The 19272-nt window shown below is 44.1% G+C and overlaps 1 protein-coding gene across 1 annotated transcript in view; it reads right to left on the reverse strand.

Annotated features, from left to right (window-relative positions):
* ERAP1 (endoplasmic reticulum aminopeptidase 1) overlaps window positions 1-5783 on the reverse strand; it is a 36779-nt gene extending 30996 nt beyond the window's left edge. Inside the window, exons 1-3 of the mRNA XM_021701690.1 lie at window positions 5671-5783; window positions 2395-2938; window positions 286-424 (exon numbers count right to left, since the gene is read on the reverse strand). Coding sequence (XP_021557365.1) covers window positions 286-424; window positions 2395-2938; window positions 5671-5752 — 765 coding nt within the window. The 5' untranslated portion in view covers window positions 5753-5783. The remainder of the gene's footprint in view (window positions 1-285; window positions 425-2394; window positions 2939-5670) is intronic.
* Between the last annotated feature and the right edge of the window lie 13489 nt (window positions 5784-19272).

The raw sequence follows: 19272 nt of genomic DNA on the forward strand, positions 1-19272 counted from the left end.
ACCGGACCTGAGTCCCTACAGTGTCCCTTCTGTCAGTACCAGGGACCTAGAATGCCACTTGGATTAAAATCCTACTTGTTTTTAGGGCTAATTTTTTCTCTGACTACAGATAAATTACTGCTTGAAACAAAAGCACAGGTTGGAAATGAAGAAAGAAAAGTTAGCTGTCAGGCAATAAAACAAATAACACAGGTGACCTGAATATTAATTGTCACTGGGGTAACGCAAGTGACTGCGTATCAATGGATTTTTCCTGTGAGTAGATACACAGGAGTTCAGACTCACCAGTGGCATATTGGAGATGGCGAGGTGTCTTGGCTCCCTTCTGATCTTGACTGAAAAATTCGCTTTGAAGGCAGGTTCATCAAAGCAGGGAAAGGCCATTCTGGCTGCAGTAGGTTCAAAGTGTGTTGATGCAAGTACTCTAAAATTATGGTGAGTGAAATAAAAATACAAATAAAGCACCAGGGACTCTAAAAGAGATGTGTGTTTGGTTTTTAATTCCTAGAGATACCATGAGATTATGGATTTCACTACAAAAAAAAAATCTTTCATAGAACAGAAGTTATCATCAACTAAGTAAAAAGACGAGTAAAAAACTGGGAAAATGGATTGAAAGCTATGTGACAAAGGGTTAACAGCCTTGACAGATAATGAGCACTTATAAACGAATAAGACTACACCAGCAACCAAGGGGAATAGCACGTACAGGTCATAAACAGGCAGTTCACAGAAGAAGAACCTACAAATAGTCAATAAACATATCAAAACCTGCTCAACTTCCTTAATAATCAATGAAATGTAAGTTAAAGGGACATATCTGTTGGCTTTTCGGCTCTAAAAAGACTTCCCATATACAGTATTAGCTACAGATGAGGAATATGACAAGGGATATCAGAAGACTGTAGACCTTTAACTTACTAATTATATGTAGGCATTTATTCTAAGGAAATGATTTACAAAGATATTGCTATTGTTGAAAAGGTGGAAACAACCTAATCTCCATTGATGGGGTATTAGTTAAACCATTGCACATACATTATAATAAACTCATTAAAATAATGTATAGTGATAGCCATCTATATGAAACATTTCCTCAACATATTAAAATAAGATCCCGTATAGGGTGGAAAATATAACATAGCTCCATTTATATAATGTTTATCCATAACCAGAGAGAAGTCTGGAAGGATGCTCCCCAAAATAAAAGTAATAGTTATATTTAGGGGCTGTGATAGGGGACAAAATTTACTTTTTTAAAAAATTCTTTTTGGTAGCATCTGACTTTTTTTTTTTTAACCTCCAAAGAATAATATGGACTCAGAAAAATGAATATAATCTACTAGGAAATAAAATTTGATTTTAAAATTCAGCATTGGGGCGCCTGGGTGACTCAGTGGGTTAAACATCTGCCTTCGGCTCAGGTCATGACCCCGGAGTCCTCGGATAGAGCCCTATGCCGGGCTCCCTGCTTAATGGGGAATCTGCTTCTCCCTCTCTGTCTGCCCCTCCCCCTGCTCCATTTCTCTCTCGCTCACTCTCTCTCTCAAATAAATTTAAAAAATAATAAATAAAATTCAGTATAAATTCTCCCAAAATAGTTTGCCTCCTTAAAAAACAGAACAAAAGCAAGGCAGATGAGGATCTAAGAAAAAAAATGTTTCTTCTAATACGCTGTATGTATGTGATAAATTGCATCCTCCAAAAATATGTGGAAGTCTTAATCCCTCGTATCTGGGATTATGACTTTATTTGGAAATAGGGTCTTTGCAGATGTAATCAAATTTTGATGAGGCCATGAAGTTGGGCCCTAGTCTAATAAGACTAGTGTCCTTATAAGAAGAGGGAAATTTGGGGAATGGCCATGTGATAACAGAGGCAGATAAACTGATGTTGGTGCGAGCCAAGGAATGCCAACAATCGATGGCCACCACAAACTAGAGAGAGGGAAGGAAGGATTCTTCGCAGAGATTTCGAGAGAGCCTAGCCCTGCTAATACCTTGATTTTGGACTGCTAGGCTCCATAACTATGAGAGCATACATTTCTGTTGTTCTAAGCCACCCAGTTTATGGTAGTTCGTTATAGCAGCTCTAGGAAACTAATACTAGGCTAAGAGAATTAAAAATGTTTATTATATACCAGAAATCTAATTAAATGAACAAACAGGTGCTTTGACAGAACTGAAGGAAAGAAAACTGGTTAAAACAGAATGAAAAAAATGAGATCCGAAAAACAAGAAAAATAATCTATTGGCTATTTTTAGCTATATAAATGAAACACAAAATCAAAATATTCAACAATCAAGGGAGATTTAAGAAATAATCCATATGAAATAACAAATTTAGTATGGGCAGCACTTGAAGTTTACAAAAAAAATAAATAGAAAAAACTACCTCACTTCCCCTTCCTTGGTCCTGTAAGTGCTTTTATAGAATCCATTTAAATGCTCAGAAAGATGGCCAGCGTAGTCAATGACAACTGTGTACGGGATCCCAACAGCCAGAGGCTCGGGAGCCAGAAGTGCGATTTGTTCATGAGGCGGGTACTCCAGGACTCTCAAGGGTTCTGCAGACAGCCTCTCTGCGTCTCTCCTCTTGAGGGTGGCCTTAGATATTTGCAGGAGGTGACTATGCAGGACGATGGCACTAGTAAGCTTGCTGGCTATGATTTCTATCTCCGTGGTTCCCTCGAAAGTCAGAGTGGTGAGATTTGCGTGGATCAAGAGATCATAATAAACGGGGATGATGTGCTCCGGAAGTCGCATTTTCTCCCAGGGGAACGGAGTCCCATTACTAGCTTTTGGAGACATCGTGCCACTGCTCTGACACCACGAAGGAGTTGACACAGTTAAGAGAATCAACAGTGAGGACGGTAGAAACAGCATGGTTGCCAGTGGCCATCTGATGGACAGAGATAGCATCTTCTTGCTCAAACTACCTGGTGGCAAAATGTATAAAAGCCCCCCCCCCCAAAAAAAATTGAGTCACTAAAATATTAGCAAGACAGCATAATTTCACAATGTATCTACCCAGCATTTACCGATATAGATACAAACTTTCAAAAGGTCTAGGTCTTTACCCTATGTTATTGATTCACAGAAGAAAGAAGTTACTGGTTAGCAACAGTCTTCACACCTATTAAAAAGTATCATTTGGCTCTCCAAGTTTAAATGCACTCTATTTGTCAGGGTTCTCGGTTGAAAGCAATAGAACAAGCTCACTAAGTAGTTCACAAAAAGGGTCAGAGTTGTCAGGACATTTGGGAAGCCAGCCACATGAAACAGGCCAAGACAGCCAGAACCACACTAGAGAAATTGACCAGGTGACCTCTCCCCACCCACACTGCGCCTTGGAGGAAGCTGCCCTACTGCCTAGAGATCAGATGCTGGACACTGCCTCGGCCACTGTCAATATGAGATCCTTACGGCCCCTGCCACTTGGCAGGACTTCTTTCAGCCGAGGTAAGGTATTCACGCTACCAGTCAGGGAGGTGGGAAAAGCAAGAATCTGGACTTCATAGCTTCTGCAGTAGAGGACAGGTCTGGCTCCCCGCCAAGCTTATAAAGTCGAGAATGCCTAACATAGGAAGGAGACACAGACACTGAGTAGCAAGGGGTGGGGGGAGGCAAGTATCCATTAACAGTAACCCTTAATAACAGCAGTGTCTTTGTCAAATGTCATGCCAAAAGTTCATCTGATACATGTTTGGCCAGGAATGACTTAAAGGGTTTATGGTGATTTTCACACCAATCATTTCATCACATATATTCAACAAATATAACAGTCTCCTGGATTCTCTCTTACAGCCATCCAACAAATACATGTTGAATGCCTGCCACATACAAGGCGGTGTGAGTACTGTGTGGGATATAATAACACACAAGACACAAATCCCACAGTCAAGGACTTCAAAATCTGGAAAGGGAGAAAACATTCCTACACGAATGACAGAATGTAACAGAGAAAGTATGGAGCATTTTAAGAATAATAACAACAGCTAGTGCTGGGGGAGAAGGGAGAGAGTGACATCCGCTGCACAGCGACTCTGGGGTGCCTTCATGCAAGACCAGCATTGGAGCATGGTTTGGAAGGATGGGTTGGATCTGGAAATGAAGGGAGGGCATAAAAGACACGGCAGGTGGAGCAAACCAGGGCAGGAGTTAAAGCATGAAGGGAGAAAGCTGAGGGCTGGCTGGGCCATCAATGTGGACGGAGCAATCAATCTGGATGGAGAATGATTATTCACAAGGCGGGGAAGGGACTGACTCCAAGATTATGCTCAAAGCGTGTTGGGAGTCCTGCTGCAGACTATATTTGGCACTTTATTTTAAAGGTCTTAGGACATGAAAGGAATGTGAATTATAAGATAGTTGGCAACCATGGCTGAGAACTGAGCACATTTCTCTCTCTTAGACAAAGACATCTCTCTAAAAGGTGTTTGCCAGGACTCATCTAGAAGTTAGATGAGTCCAGGTAATTGGTCCTAATTCCCTCAAGCTCCTTGGGCTCCTGAACATAAACATCAGATGAGAAAAGTAGTAATGCTACAGTGTGGTACATGGGATTCTACCTCTATGTCAGCGCTTCTCAACTCTGGCTGCATATTAACATCACCACGGAAGCTTTTAAAATGACTGAGGCCTGGGTCCCTATCTAGAACAATTAAACTGAGATCTGTGGTGATGAGGTCAGGGCACCAGAATTTTTAAAAATCTTCCCAGAGATTCTATTGGAAAGCCAATCTGAGAACCTTCTAGATAACCTTGCCAAACTCTGGTCTTAGCCCTTGAACGCTATGTGGAAGAACAGCACTTCAAGGTAATAACTGATGTGCTCTCCCCGACCCCTCCCTCTCCATCCTGCTCCCCTGCTAAAGGTCCCTCCATCCCCCTTCCCCACAGAGCAGATCTGCAGGCAAACAGAAAGGATACCAACACAGTAGAGACAGTCAAGCACAGAGGCACCATAATCTCAGTTCAAAAGGTACCACCCAGATGAAAGGGGAAGAGAGAATCAAAGGTTCAACAGGAAGAACAGGTTTTTTTTTGTTTGTGTTCTTGTTTTTGTATGTGTGTGTAGGAACCAACTAGAGGATGCTTCTAGCTATGGAGAACTGAAGCAATTTGAAGGAGAAAAATAAAGTTTAAACACCAAAATAATAAAGGGTTCCCACTTTTACTTCCTCAGGCAGAATTCTAGTGCAGGGGCAAAACGATGGATTTCCCTTGAAGCTGGGACATGAGAAATAAAGGGAACTTGTGTGATGCTTCCATTTTGAATTTCTGATGGCAGTGGCCTTGTGGGTGCAGCCCATGCCCCAAGAAGGTAGGGAGTACAATGAGGGTGGCAGGTTCAGGCATGGGAGAAGCCCCAAAGTCCCCAAGAGTTCCCAAAAGCCCAGGAGGAAATCTAAAAATTCCAACTGGTTCTGAGCTGACAGCCAGGCCTACAGGCTGCTAAAGGAGTTGGCAGTGGGACCCACGTCCAAGGCTTTGCAAGGTTGAGTCCATGAGGAGACGGAGTCAAAGAGAACCATGGCTGTGTCTCAAAAGAGGATATAATGCCAGGAAACCACAATGGAACGTGTAATGTAGACAGCATAAATGTCAGAATACAGATATACATATCTATAATTATAGCTATATTAACAATAATACATATTACACTTACAGTCAGAAAAGAAAACCTGGCTTTGCGTTCTTGCTCTTCCACCGACTGTGATCTTGGACAGGTTACTTAATCCCAGTTTCATTTTCTTCTCTCTCTCTCTTTTTTTAAATTATTTATTTATTTGACAGAGAGAGAGAAAAAGAGAGCAAGCACAAGCAGGGGGAGCGGCAGGCAGAGGGAGAGGGAAAGGGAGAGGGAGAAGCAGGCTCCCCACTGAGCAGGGAGTCTGATGCGGGGCTCGATCCCAGGACCCTGGGATCATGACCTAAGCCAAAGGCAGGTGCTTAACCGACTGAGCCACCCAGGCGCCCCATTTTCTTCAGGTGTAATTTGAGAAAATAATACCTTTCTCACAACATGTTGTAAAGACTAAGTTAAAATATTCTCAATCATTCATTCCCCAAATATTTACTGAGGACCTATTACGTGCCAGGGATTTTGCCCGACACTAGCAATGTAAGACAGCACAGATCCTTGACCTCAAACTGCTTATGGGGCTCAGGGTGGGGAGGAATTCTTAACCGTGATTAGGGCTATGAAAGAAGAACACACACCTCCTGAATGAGAGTAACAGGGCAGAGTGATTTACATCGGGGGCTCGCTGAGGACATTTAAGCTGATTTTTTTTTTAATTTATTTATTTGAGACAGAGAGAATGAGAGAGAGAGAGAGCACATGAGAGGGGGGGAGGGTCAGAGGGAGAAGCAGGCTCCCTGCCGAGCAGGGAGCCCGATGCGGGACTCGATCCAGGGACTCCAGGATCATGACCTGAGCCGAAGGCAGTCGCTTAACCAACTGAGCCACCCAGGCGCCCCATTTAAGCTGATTTAAAGGACAAATTCAAATTAGCTAAGAAAAGAAGGAGAAGGAGAGTTTTCCAGAGGGAAGAGCAAGCTTGTTCATAGGTACAGTAGGCGAGTCCTGGTTATGAAGGCCAGGGAACCCAAGGCACATCACGCAGCAGAAAGATGTACCTGGAGAGGCGGATGCGGCCAGACCACCACTCAGCCTGTAGGCTTGTTAAGGATTTTGGCTCCCAGCCTAAGTGCAATGAGAAGCCACTGGGTGTTGAGCTAGAAGGTCTTAGGATCCAGTTCACACTTTAAGAAGCTATATGGATCAAGAAAGGAGCAGGAGGGATGGCCAAGAAACCAGTTAGAAAGTAGTCTAGACAAAGTAAGCTGGTGGCTTGTACTCTAGCGGTGTCACCAGAGAGAGCAGGAGGGAGTGGGGGAGGGGAGAGACAGAGATGGATGGACTTGACATCTACATTTGGGGTGGACTGGAAGTGGGGGGGGGGTGACTGAAAGAACACATCGGAATAGCTGCCAGGTTTCTAAAATGAGCATCTGGGTAGTCCTAGGTGCCATTGACTGAGAAGAAGACCAGAGGTGGGAGAGTTTTAAAAGAGAGGAGAGGGAATTATGGATTCATTTTTTAAAATACGTTTGTGCTATCTCTGATATATCCAAGGAAAACTACCAGCAGACAGATGAATACACATGTTTAGAGCACAGAGATAAAACTTTCCTGTCCTTTACTGCATTTCTTTACAGTTTTAAAAAGTATCTGCCTTTGGCATCTGATTTTACTAAATAAAGCATCTTTCCCAGTCAAGATGGTGGTAACAGAGTACCTAACTTCACTGCCAGGAAGAGTTCAAAGTTACTTTAGGAAACTTACTTAGCCCGTCTTTGGTGATTATGACTTTTCCCACTCACAAAGAAGGCAGGGGCAACTGATCCTGGGTTAGCTCACCCTTCCCTTTATTGGAACACTACTTAATGTGAAATCTACAGACTTCTTCCAAAATGTTCTGAATGATGAAATTAACAAGCACTGTGGGTTGTTACTGCTGGTAAACAAACAAACAAATGTTGAGTTAACTTGAATTTTTTTTTAACCAGTTAGAATTTTTTCATTTAGGCCCACCTGAAAATGGGCTATGGTATCAGTACAATTCCAAATTCTTGGGAAAAGAAAAGCACTGGCCAATTTTTTTAAAGGTTTTTGTTCTTGTTTCTAATTGCTGACCACATCCTGAGTTGAGAGCAAATACTCTGGGCATTTACCAGAAAACTGAGCATTTCTTTCTGAACCTGGCCTACACAAAAAAAAACCCTCCAGGAAAACGGTAAGCAAGTGTCTGCTCCTCTCCTTCCGTGAAATTAACTTGCCGGCCCACCTGGCAAGTAAGGCACCCAGACAGGAAACTTATTTGCTCCCACAGGAGAACTTTATCTGAATAAAACTCTGGCTTGGAGTCAGAGTGAAGGGAAGGCAATTGCTGGAAATAAGTACAGGAGAAGCAAGGAAAGAACTGATCTTGAGGACATGTATGGACTCCGATCCTTCAACACGCCCAGCCCACTAGTTAATGCAAAGCCACGTTTGTTTCTCTGGCAACTATCCCTAAGGTACCCTTCGCAGCCGAACCCGCAGTCCTCCCCGCTCTTCCATTTGGCGCCACTAGAAAGAACGCGCGCAACAGGCGCACTGGCCCTGCGCCCCCTGCGTTCTCGCGCCCGAGGAGGACCCGAGCTAGGCTGGGCCAGCCGCCAAACCCGCCGCCCTCCGTGCGGACTCGGGCCCAGGTCCCACGACTCTCCCCGGCCCGGCGTCCCCTGCGCCTCACTCTCCTCCGCCGCGCGCCCGAGTCTTCGGGCCTCCCCGGCGGGCACCGGGAGGTTGCCGGGACCGAGCCCTTCTCCAGCCCCGCGGCCGCTCCCCGAGGGGTGCGCTGGGGACGGGCGCGCTGTACCTGGGGGTCCGCGACGGAACCGGCTCATCCTCGCGCCGCTGCCGCCGGCCTCCCTTACCCCGGAACAGAAAGTGAAAGTTGAGCCCGCGCAGAGGCAGGCTGGCGCGAGGTGCGCGTCGGCCGGGGCCCTCCTGACAGTCGCAGGAGAACCCCCGGCGGAGGCGGGAGCCGGGTGAGGAGAAACCCGGCCGGGGGCAGCGCGAAGGAGACCGCGGGACCCCCGACGGAAATTCGCAAATGCGCAAGGGAAACAGCGGAGTTGCAATACGGGGGGCGATCAGGTGGGAAGCAGCACTCCTTTCTGAACGCAGATCATTCTCTCTGAGTGTCTTTGGGGGTTATTTTTTTCAACGGTTAGCCTTCGGCGCAGCGGGGGTTGAAAACATTTAAAAAGGGTGCGTGCTCTGGAAAGTGACGGAGGCTGGACTCTAGCTCGCTGCTCCACCAATTCTGAACGGGCTCCACGCCGGTTGGACTCAAGCGGTGTCCATCATCTCGTCTCTGCAAATGGGCTGGGAGCTCTTGGCCCGCCTCCGAAAGAAATAAGAACCTTGGAAGGACTACTTGTGCAAAATGCTGAATCCTCTGGGCTTTTAGTGGAAGGGGGTTACTTTAGGAGATGCCTCGGAGGAGGAAGGGGATATAGATAGCCCCCCCCGATCCCCGGAACTTCCCCGCCACCACATAGGGGCGCTTGGGCCCCAAAGATTTGCTGCTCCCCGCATTAAAACGTTCCCTCTGCTTTTTCAAATCAGATGACCATTTATCCGCTCCCCTTAGAACATCAAGACTGGATGAAATGTCAAAAAAGCCCATCTTTAAATAATTGAGGGTAAATGAGGTAACAAGACAAAACACAAGCTTTCATACTCATCAAATGCTACAAGTTGGTGAGTGGCCCAACCCCCCTGGGAACTTGTTCTTACTGTACTCAGGCTGTCTTCTCTCATTTCTTTCCTGGCCTCCTTCCCTTTGAGAGCTTGGGGTTCCAAGTCACTGGAACAGTATTTCTCAACTTCTGTTTCTCAATTTTATGTTCATTTTGAAAAATAACTAAATATATTTTGTTCTGCATAGTCTCTCCAGTCAAGGATATTTTGTAATATAAAATTAACCATCTGTCCCCAGCCCCAAAACAGGGTGAGATCGAGGCAAGTTTTCTTTCTTTACAATTCAACAAGAAATGGGCTTTGGGATTAGGTGATTTTTTCCTTTGCAGTTGTGGCAGGGGTGTCAGCGGATAGCTCTGGCCTCCAAGGCCCCCCCTGATGTCAGTGAGTGAGCCCGTTTGCTCAGATGAGAACTTCCTACCCCGTAAATTCATGCATGCTCTGGGGATCTGGAGAGGCAAATGGAAGATCTCCAACACAGGCATATTGAATAATAGCAGGTGTTCCCTAAGAATCTAACAAACCCCTTCTCAGTGACTGTGATCACTTTCCAATTCACCTGTTCACTGAAAGCAACAAATAATAAAGCCAATCTCATTTTGTGTGTAGTATGCATATAATTAAAAAGATGAAAAAGAAGAATGAAACAGCCAAAATGTCCAGTTATCTTTAAAGACGAATTTCTATGTTGTATCAGTGAGGGCTCAATCACAGAGAATAGAATCCATCCAAGCTATTTAATTAAAAAAGGATTTATTGCCGGCTTTTATGTGACTTACGTAAACACTGGGAAGGTTTAAAAAACACACACTAGGGGGAGCTTCCAAGAACAAATTCCGAAGCCATAATGTAGAACTTGGCCACCATTGAAACTAGTTCTTTTGCCACAACCCAGAAGCCATCTGCTAAATTGGGCAGCTGCTAGCGCAGGTTCTGGCTTCGGAACCATGTCATGATGTTACAGTCTGTCCAGCAAAATGAGTATCTCAAGCCGGGCCTCCCTCCCCACTTAAAACTCAGTTTCAAATTCAGCTGTCCTACCACTGCTTCTGTTTGGTAGAGCCTGGTGCATACCCAGGACCTAGGTGCAAGGAGATCTGGGAAAAGAAGTATTTGCTTTCCAGACTCTGCAGTGGAGTGAGGAATTCTGAAACGACGTTGGAAGATGTACTGAGTAAGCCAATCACAATATTCACCATAAATATTAACCTGTATTGAAACTGAACAAATAGGGGTACCTGGGTGGCTCAGTCGGTTAAGCGTCTCCCTTCGGCTCAGGTCATGATCCCAGGGTCCTGGGATCGAGCCCCACGTTGGGCTCCCTGCTCAGCGGTGTGTCTGCTTCTCCCTCTGCCTCTTCTGCTCCCCCTGCTTGTTCTCTCTGTCAAATAAATAAATAAAATATTTTAAAAAAAGAAACTGAACAATAAAACAATTATAAGGAGATATCAAGTAATTTTGAATGTCTTTATGGACAAAACATAATAATTAGAAAATTGATTGTAAGTCTAATGAGAGGCATGGGGCACTTGGGAGAATGATGAATATTTACCAGATCACATCAGCATTTAGAAATATGGCATACGACGGGCGCCTGGGTGGCTCAGTTGGTTAAGCGACTGCCTTCAGCTCAGGTCATGATCCTGGAGTCCCAGGATCGAGTCCCGCATCGGGCTCCCTGCTTGGCAGGGAGTCTGCTTCTCCCTCTGACCCTCCTCCCTCTCATGCTCTCTGTCTCTCATTCTCTCTCTCTCAAATAAATAAATAAAATCTTTAAAAAAAAAAAAAAAGAAATATGGCATACGAAATAATCACTCTCAAAGATGGTTTAAATCAGGGATGAGTTCTGAGGATGGATTGACATCCACCTTTCTAAACACTCTGTGCATTCAGCACAGTATTGTCATATTTTGTGAATGATATTGTTGCCTTCCAGGACATCATCAAAAAAATGAGCATATAATAGACTTTCATCAGCTGTGGATTTAATATTCACTGTTTTGACTCTTTGGTGGGGGGGGGGAGACTCGATATCTAGAACCTGAGTAGTTGGTAATTTCCCTGAGGCATGAATTAGAATTATAATGACCTGATGTGAGAGGAGGAGCCACTTGACCCTTGAGTGGACCTGCCCAACCACGCAAAATCCACACCCCAGTCCAATCCTGTTGTTCTGTTCATCATCACAGGCACGGTCAGTTTCTGAAGTGGTAAAAATCTAAAAAGAAAAAAGACTGAAGAAGCATTTCTAAAATTTCATGAAGGAGTTAAAGCAGTCACAAAGTTTTAAAACTCATTTTACTGCATTTTGCAGGAGAAAACATGTACTCAAATGTATTTAAAATTACAGTCCTGCCAAAGCCTTTCAAAAGTCTGCTGTATAGACTTCTCTGTTGGCAGATCTAGAAGAAAAGCAGGCCTGGGCTGAAACACGAGGTGAAGAAAGGGGCAGAAGGATTCCTTGTCTATGGCCAGGTACTGGCAGTCATGTCCTAAGCCTAGATGAGTAACAAAGTCAAAGCAAGAAAAAGCCAAACCTAGGAGCTCTGTGAAAACTAGGAGATGAAACACAGAGTTTAGAAAGGAGCTCTCAAAGCAGGGGGAAATCTGAAGCTGGTAAAAGCACGAGGGGCCAAAGGGAGCACATCTCGGTAATAAAAAATTGGTGCATTTTGAGCATTTCCTATGTGCCGAGCTCTGTACCAAACACTCTATATGAAATGCATCATTTAATTCTCAAGAACACTCTAGGGTATGTGCCGTTATCATTTCCAGTGAGAAAACGGAGACTCTGTAAGGTAAGTAACTGCTGGGATATATAGCTAGGAAGTGACAGAGCCAGGTTAGTGGTGCAACTAGGATGAATTCTAGAGATTAAGTGCCACCGCTTTTCGAATCTCTCCTAGTGTAGGTTCACTTGCGTGCCATCTTGGTTTAAAAGGAATCGGTGAGGAGTAGACTCTTGCAAGTGTGGTTGCAAGATCTTGTTTTCAGCCTGGTCACCCAAGCTGTGAGCCATTAACACAACATTATCATCTAGGACCTTTGTTCTTTTACCACTTAGCTTGACCTGGGCCTGTCAGTATTACTTCCAAAGGGTGTCTCGAATCTTTCTCTTCCTCTTCATTCCCACTGCCTCCAGTCATCTCACCTGTGCTATTACAAATGCCCTCTTAACTAGTACCGTAACTTCTGACTTCCTCTTCTTCGATCTGGTTTCTGTGCTATCATCTGTCTAAACAACCATCTAGGGGTTCCTGGGGGCGTGGTCAGTTAAGCATCTGACTCTTGGTTTTGGCTCAAGTTATGATTTCAGGGTGGTGGGATTGAGCCCCATGTTGGGGCTGTGCACTCAGCGGGGAGTCTGCTTGAGGATTCTCTCTCTCCCTTCGCCCCATGCTCTCTGTCTCTCTCTCTCTCAAACAAATAAAAATCTTTAAAAGAAAAAAAGACAGCAACTACTGTGATGGGGGAGGGGAGAATATGTGGGGAGCAGGGGGAACAGGGGTACAAGGAGGGCACAGGGAGGGAAGCAGAATCAAAAACATTGTCCAGCAAAAACATGGGCCCACAAACCTAAATAAAGTCCAGAGAAGGTATCATTCCAATTAGAACCAAACAGAAATCAAAAACCGGGTCTCAAGCAGAGAGGCTACAACTAGAATCAGCCAGAAAAACAAGTTGAAGAAGTGTGTGAATAGAAGGTAATGATTTCTTTCTTATATAGGCCTTTAGATTTGCCTGTGGGTGGGAAGAGACAGGTGACAGGTGCCCTTAAGAACAGGGTATTAGGCTGAACTATGCTATGTAACAAATTTAGTTGCTGGAAAAAACACACATTTATTGCCTCACGGTGTCTGGGGGTCTGGCTTATAGGCACAGCCTATTTGGGTCCTCTGCTGAGGGTCTCACAAGGTGGCAATTAAGATGTCATCCGGGGGCTCAGTCAGTTAAGCGTCTGACTGTTGGCTCTTGATTGCGGCTCAGGTCATGATCTTGGGGTTGTGGGATTGAGCCCCACGTTGGGCTCTGAGCTGGGCATGGAGTCTGCTTGGGATTCTCTCTCTGCCCCTTCCCACCGCCCCCCTCTCTGCCTCTCTCTAAAAAAAAAAGATGTCATCCAGGACTGTGGTCTCATCTAAGGCTTGACTAAGGAAGGATCCACTTCCAAGCTCACTCAGGCTTTTGAGGAATTCAGTTCCATTAGTTTATAGGACTGAGCTCATCAGTTTCTTGGGGCTATTGACTGAAGTCTGCCCTCATCTCCCCGTTCTTTCCCACGTAGGGTCCCCCATCATGGCTGTCTGCCTTCCCCAAGCCAGCAACAGAGGGAGCAACTCAATCAAGGTGAGCTTTACAGTCGCAAGTAACACAATCACATAATCATATACATCCCATCACCTTTGCTGTATTCTATTTGTTAGAAGCAAGTGGCAGGTCCTGCCCATACTCTCGGGCAGGGGATCACACAGGGATGTAGATACCAGGAGGCAGGGATCAGGGGGCCACCTTAGGTGTCTATCCATCACAGGTACCAAAAAACTTTGACACCACTTCTTACCTTACCAGTCCCCCAAAGTTCACTCCCATCACCCTGACCCAGGGCCACACGATCTCGTGCCTAGATACTACAACAGCCTCCAAGTCCTCCTCCTTTCTGGGCTTGCCTCCTTAAAATGCATTCCACACAGCAGGCAAAGTTGTCTCCTTCGAATGGACAAGAATCTTAGTCTCTCACTCAAGCGTGCAAAATTTAACACATTTTAAATTTTTATCTAAATTAACAAATTCTACCCTAAGATTCCATTCCATGAGATTGTTGGGATATCCAGTCTCAGTTATTATTGGCTTCATTTAGCCCTCCCCCAGGGCACCCTCCCAAGGTCTTAAGCACTGCCAAAATATCCCAGGGTCTTATGTTCCTACTGGTTACCATGGACATACTTCTTCAGCTTCAAGTCCAGGGCATCTGCTGCTTCCAGGCCTTGCTGGTTCAGAGATAGCTTTGGCCCTAGTCTCCAACCTTCCTAAATGCAGCATGTGCCCAGCCTCTCTGAGATCTTAGGGCCTCCCCAGGAACATGATTTCCTAGTGGTATACTTGTTTCTTCTGTCTTTGGGATGTACACACCTTCACCTTGACCTAGGTTGGGAATTTAGAAATTCCTCTTACTATTTTCCCTTTCCTCCACCCTACTGAGTCACCAAAATATTCAGCTTTTCTCACAGTCAGATGTTGCTTTCGAGCAAGTTCTGCTTTAGAGCACACAAATGACCCTAAAACAGGGAAGTTAAAAACTCAGTTATCTGCTTGAGCTAGAGGACTCAACAACATGGGGAGGAAGACACACAAATTAATACCTTAATTTTCTTTTGCTATCTTCCTTCAGTAAAGCTGCATACTCAGACAGGAAATCCCACCCTTTCCAACTTCCTCCAAGAAGATGGGACTCAAGTTCCTATTGGAAGCATCTTGCCCTGGACAAGAACTCCTATACAAAAATTGAAGCCTGCTCTTGGAAAACTCCTTTTCCTGGACTCCCCAGGCCAGGCAGGTGAATGTAGGTACTCGGTGAATTTCTCACTCCAACAGACCTACTTCCCGGGGACATCTCCCTTAAAAAGAGTCCTTCTTGGCACTGGCTGCATCCCACCCAGAACATTAGGCCGGACCCAGCATCCTCGGAGTGTAGTAAATCTCTGATGAAACTTACCTGCACCAGGTGAGACTACAAATAACAGGTCTGTCTTCCAATTTGAATCTCCAGTGATGTTTAACCTTTTCTCAGGGCTATTCTCTCACTAGCCACCCCACCCTAACCCACCCACCCACCCAAATTAGGAGGTAGCCCACATCAAGGAGGGAGGACAGTGGCCCCTCTGTGAGTTGCTAGGGCCTTTCCCTGTTTCTTTTTCCCCCGCTGGTTAGATGAGACCCACCTCCTCCCATTGTCTGTTGTCCTTTCCTCTACCCAAACATAAAGAGCCTCATTTCCCACCCTCCTCTCTGCACTTTAGCCACACTAGCCTTTTCATTTTTCTAGTGTGCTCTTCTTCTTCTTCAGCCCCATGACCTTCCTACATGTTCCTCCAGCTGCCTGAGTTCCCCTAGCTCCTGCTTCTTCTAGCTTACTCCAATTCTTCCAACTCTCAAAGGCCCCTGCTTTATCTCTCTGAGGGCAAGAGGAGATGTAGGGACCAACTGAGTCTAGCCCTCTGAGAAACCAGAGCAGTTCCACTGTCTGAGCCCCCTCAAATTTCCCGACATCACCCCCAAGCCAGTCGTGCCTTAGTTCTGTCATTGCTGGCAGTGAGTTCCCACCTTTTAAAGAAAAAAAATATATTTCACTTTCATTTAGTTCCAAATACTTTTTAATTTCTTTTGACACATCTTCTTTGCTGTATGTGTTATTTGGTCTTCAGATACCTTAGGATTTCTGGCTATCCTTCTATGATTCATTTCTAGTTTGATTCCACTGTAGTCTGAAAGCATACTTTGTGTGATATTTATTCTTTTAAATTTGGTAAAGTATGTTTATGGCCCAGACTGTGGTCTGTCTTGGCAAATGTTCCATGTGAGCTGCAGAATATGTAATCCTGCTACCATTAGATGAAGTATTCTATAAATGCCAATTAGAGCCAGTTGATTAATGGTTATATCTCTTTTTCACCATTGAATCTCTGCAATGTTAACAGAGAGTATGACCCATAGTATGTGCTCCAAAAAGTTATTGAATAAGAGGAGAAGGAGCAAGCAGGAGGAAGGGAAAAATGGATACAGAGATTTCACATGTTATTCCCCTGATTAAAAGCTTTCAATTAGGGGTGCCTGGGTGGCTCAGTCGTTAAGCATCTGCCTTCAGTTCAGGTCATGATCCCAGGGTCCTGGGACTGAGTCCTGCGTTGGGCTTCCTGCTCAGCAGGGAGCCTGCGTCTCCCTCTCCCCCCACCCCTGCTTGTGTTCCCACTCTCGCTGTCTCTCTCTCTATCAAATAAATAAATAAAATCTTCCAAAAAAAAAGCTTTCAATAGTTCACTATAATCTATACATTTTAACTACTGTTCTTCCTATTCAGTAGTAATATGTCACAATTTTTTACTATATTTCTTCTGTAACAAATGCAATCATTTTATGTACCACTGTAGAAGGGAAAAAAACCTCCTGCCAAGAAAATTGTGAGATGCCATCAATTTTGAAGCTGTTAGGCTATGAAAAAACGTGAGTCATAGAGTTGATAAAATATTGGAGTTAGCTACAAGTTTGTCTTACGTGATGGATGGGTCCATAGCTTATTTATCTCTGTGTCCCCAGCACCAAACACAGTACATGACACAGAGTAGACGCTGAATAACATTAGTTTAGTCATCTGAGGTGTCCCTCATTCCCTACCACCAGACACCTGGCTTTCCTTCACTCTCCAGCCTCAGAGCCTTTGTGCTCTAAAGCCGCCAGTGTTCCTGGCGGGCCAGAGATTTAAATTTCTTTTGAAATGCATTTGCTCCACAAAATCCTGACACCTTTTCACTTTTCTCATAACTTTGCTGTAGGCTGTCAGCTACATTCCAGCTAAGTATCTGCCAAACTCCCCAAAGTGCTACTGTGAGCAAGTAACATCCTGCCCCACTCTGCCCACTCCCTCCAGGCCTTCAGCCTGAGCCCAGAGATGCGCCAGTGACATTTTAGGTGCTGCAGCAAACCAGTGGGGAAGAGAATTTGGGCAGGGAGCACTTTTCGGAAGCTTCAAGTAGGTTGTTAATTACTCCTGTCTATACACAGGCCTGGCCTTTCTCTAACTTTTATTTATTTTGAATATCTATTTGGGAAAGCCAAAAAAAAAATAAAGAAATAAGTAAAACTCAGGGATCTGCACCTCAGTCATATAAACCCGATTCCTTTTAATCCCTTTTACAGAGGACTTCTTTAAAAGAATGATCTTTCAGAGAAAGACAATTATATGATTTCACTCATAGGTGGAATTTAAGAAACAAAACAGAGGAGCATAGAGGAAGGGAGAGAAAAATAAAACAAGATGACATCAGAGAGGAAGACAAACCATAAGAGACTCTTAATCATAGGAAACAAACTGAGGGTTGCTGGAGGGGAGAGGGGTGGGGGGGATGCGGTAACTGGGTGATGGACATTAAGGAGGGCACTTGATGTAATGAGCACTGGGTGTTATATACAACAGATGAATCACTAAACTCTACCTCTGAAACTAATAATACACTATATGTTAATTAACTGAATATAAATTAGATTAAATTTAAAAAAAATAAAAGAATGATCCTGGGGCACCTAGGTGGCTAAGTCAGTTGCGTGTCTGACTCTTGATCTTAGCTCAGGTTTTGATCTCAGCGTCTTGATCTCATGAGTTCAGGCTCTGTGTTAGTTAAAAAAATTTAAAAAGTAAAAGAATGCTTCCAAATGGGTATCTTGGTGGAGTGAAGGTAGCTTCTCAATTTAGCCAGCATGGTGGTTTGTTTGTTTTTAAACATGTGAATTGGCTATCCATTCTCTAGTGGGCCAGGACATCATTTCCTAACCATTGTACTGTGGTAGGTTCATATATTCCTATTACCCACTGGACCTTTCAAAGTGTCTGATTTTGCCTTGAATTTTTTTGCCTTGAATGTGTGCTTTTTCTTCTCCAGAAGGACCTCCAGCTCACCATGTCCCCTTAATTTTCTTACCCTCATTTTGAGATTAATTGGCCATTAGAGATGGGTCAGTTTCTCTCACTGTAGGAGAAACTATTCCCTGAAGATGAAATAAACTGGTTATAGAAATGTTTATTAGGTATATTTACTGGTGCAGGGTGTCACTCTAAAATAATCTCCACCTTATCATAAAGCTCACATACCCATGGCATTTATGAGGCAGTGTTGGAGAAGGGAGAGGGATGGATGGGATTAACAAAGCGTGTCACAATGTTAACATTTAGTACCACATGAACAGTTCTGGGATCTGAGACCCCCTGTAACCCCAGCTCTAGTTCACACCTTCCAACCACATCTTCCCTGTGTTCTTGCTTGGGTTTAGTGAGCACAGGAAGAAGGGGGTAGGGGTGGGTAGAAGTGTAGCGTCTTAGAGAAGTGCTAGTGAGTCCTTTAATTGGTGACCACAAGGAACACGTGTTCTTTCATCTTCCTTTATAGTCAGTCAGTTGGAGGTAGAAAACACGTGAGTAAGAAGTTAAAAATAACACTGAAATGTTTCCCTCTGTTTAAGGAGTTAAAATACAAAAATGTTTTCTGGAGTTCGCTGCTTTTAATCTTAAAATAGTAATGGTACTTTCCATTTCCTTTTTCCCCTCCACCTCACCTTTCCCCTGCCTCCTAGCCACTGCATGCCACTCACCCCCCTGAAAGAAATGAAAGTTTCCAAATGCTTATCTGAAGAACACTGAGACCCCTGTATTGGTTGAAACCCCATGAGGGTAATAGAAGAATAGTGGATCCTGAAACAGTGACCATTATTTTTCCTACCAGGCCAATTTAAAGTCAAATTTATTAGGTTTCATAATTATTTTCCAAGTAAGATTTTTTCATTCATAGACTAACCTATTTAAAGCTACAGGGATAAATTAGGCCTATTAGAAATGAACCACACTCATCTTGTAAATTATTTTAAATTTTAAGCCTGGAATTCTCCTGCCATTTATAAGAAAGGAAAAATTTTCTACTAAGCACAAAAAGAACCACTGAAAGCATAGTCACCATCTCTGCTGCCTTTTGTGGTATCTAACCCCAATTTCTTCTTATTTTCTATCTATTTTAGGGTCAAGCCTTTGATTTATAGGTCTTTTTCATTATGGAGATATAGTTCACATAGATTTGTGTAAGTTTCAGATGTACAACATGTTGATTTGATACACTTATATATTGCGTATTGCCACCAAGCAGTAGCTAACACCTCCATCAAATCACACAATTATCATTTCTGTGTGTGTGT

Source organism: Neomonachus schauinslandi, chromosome 7 (genome assembly GCF_002201575.2).
Source record: "Neomonachus schauinslandi chromosome 7, ASM220157v2, whole genome shotgun sequence".
NCBI lineage: Eukaryota > Metazoa > Chordata > Mammalia > Carnivora > Phocidae > Neomonachus > Neomonachus schauinslandi.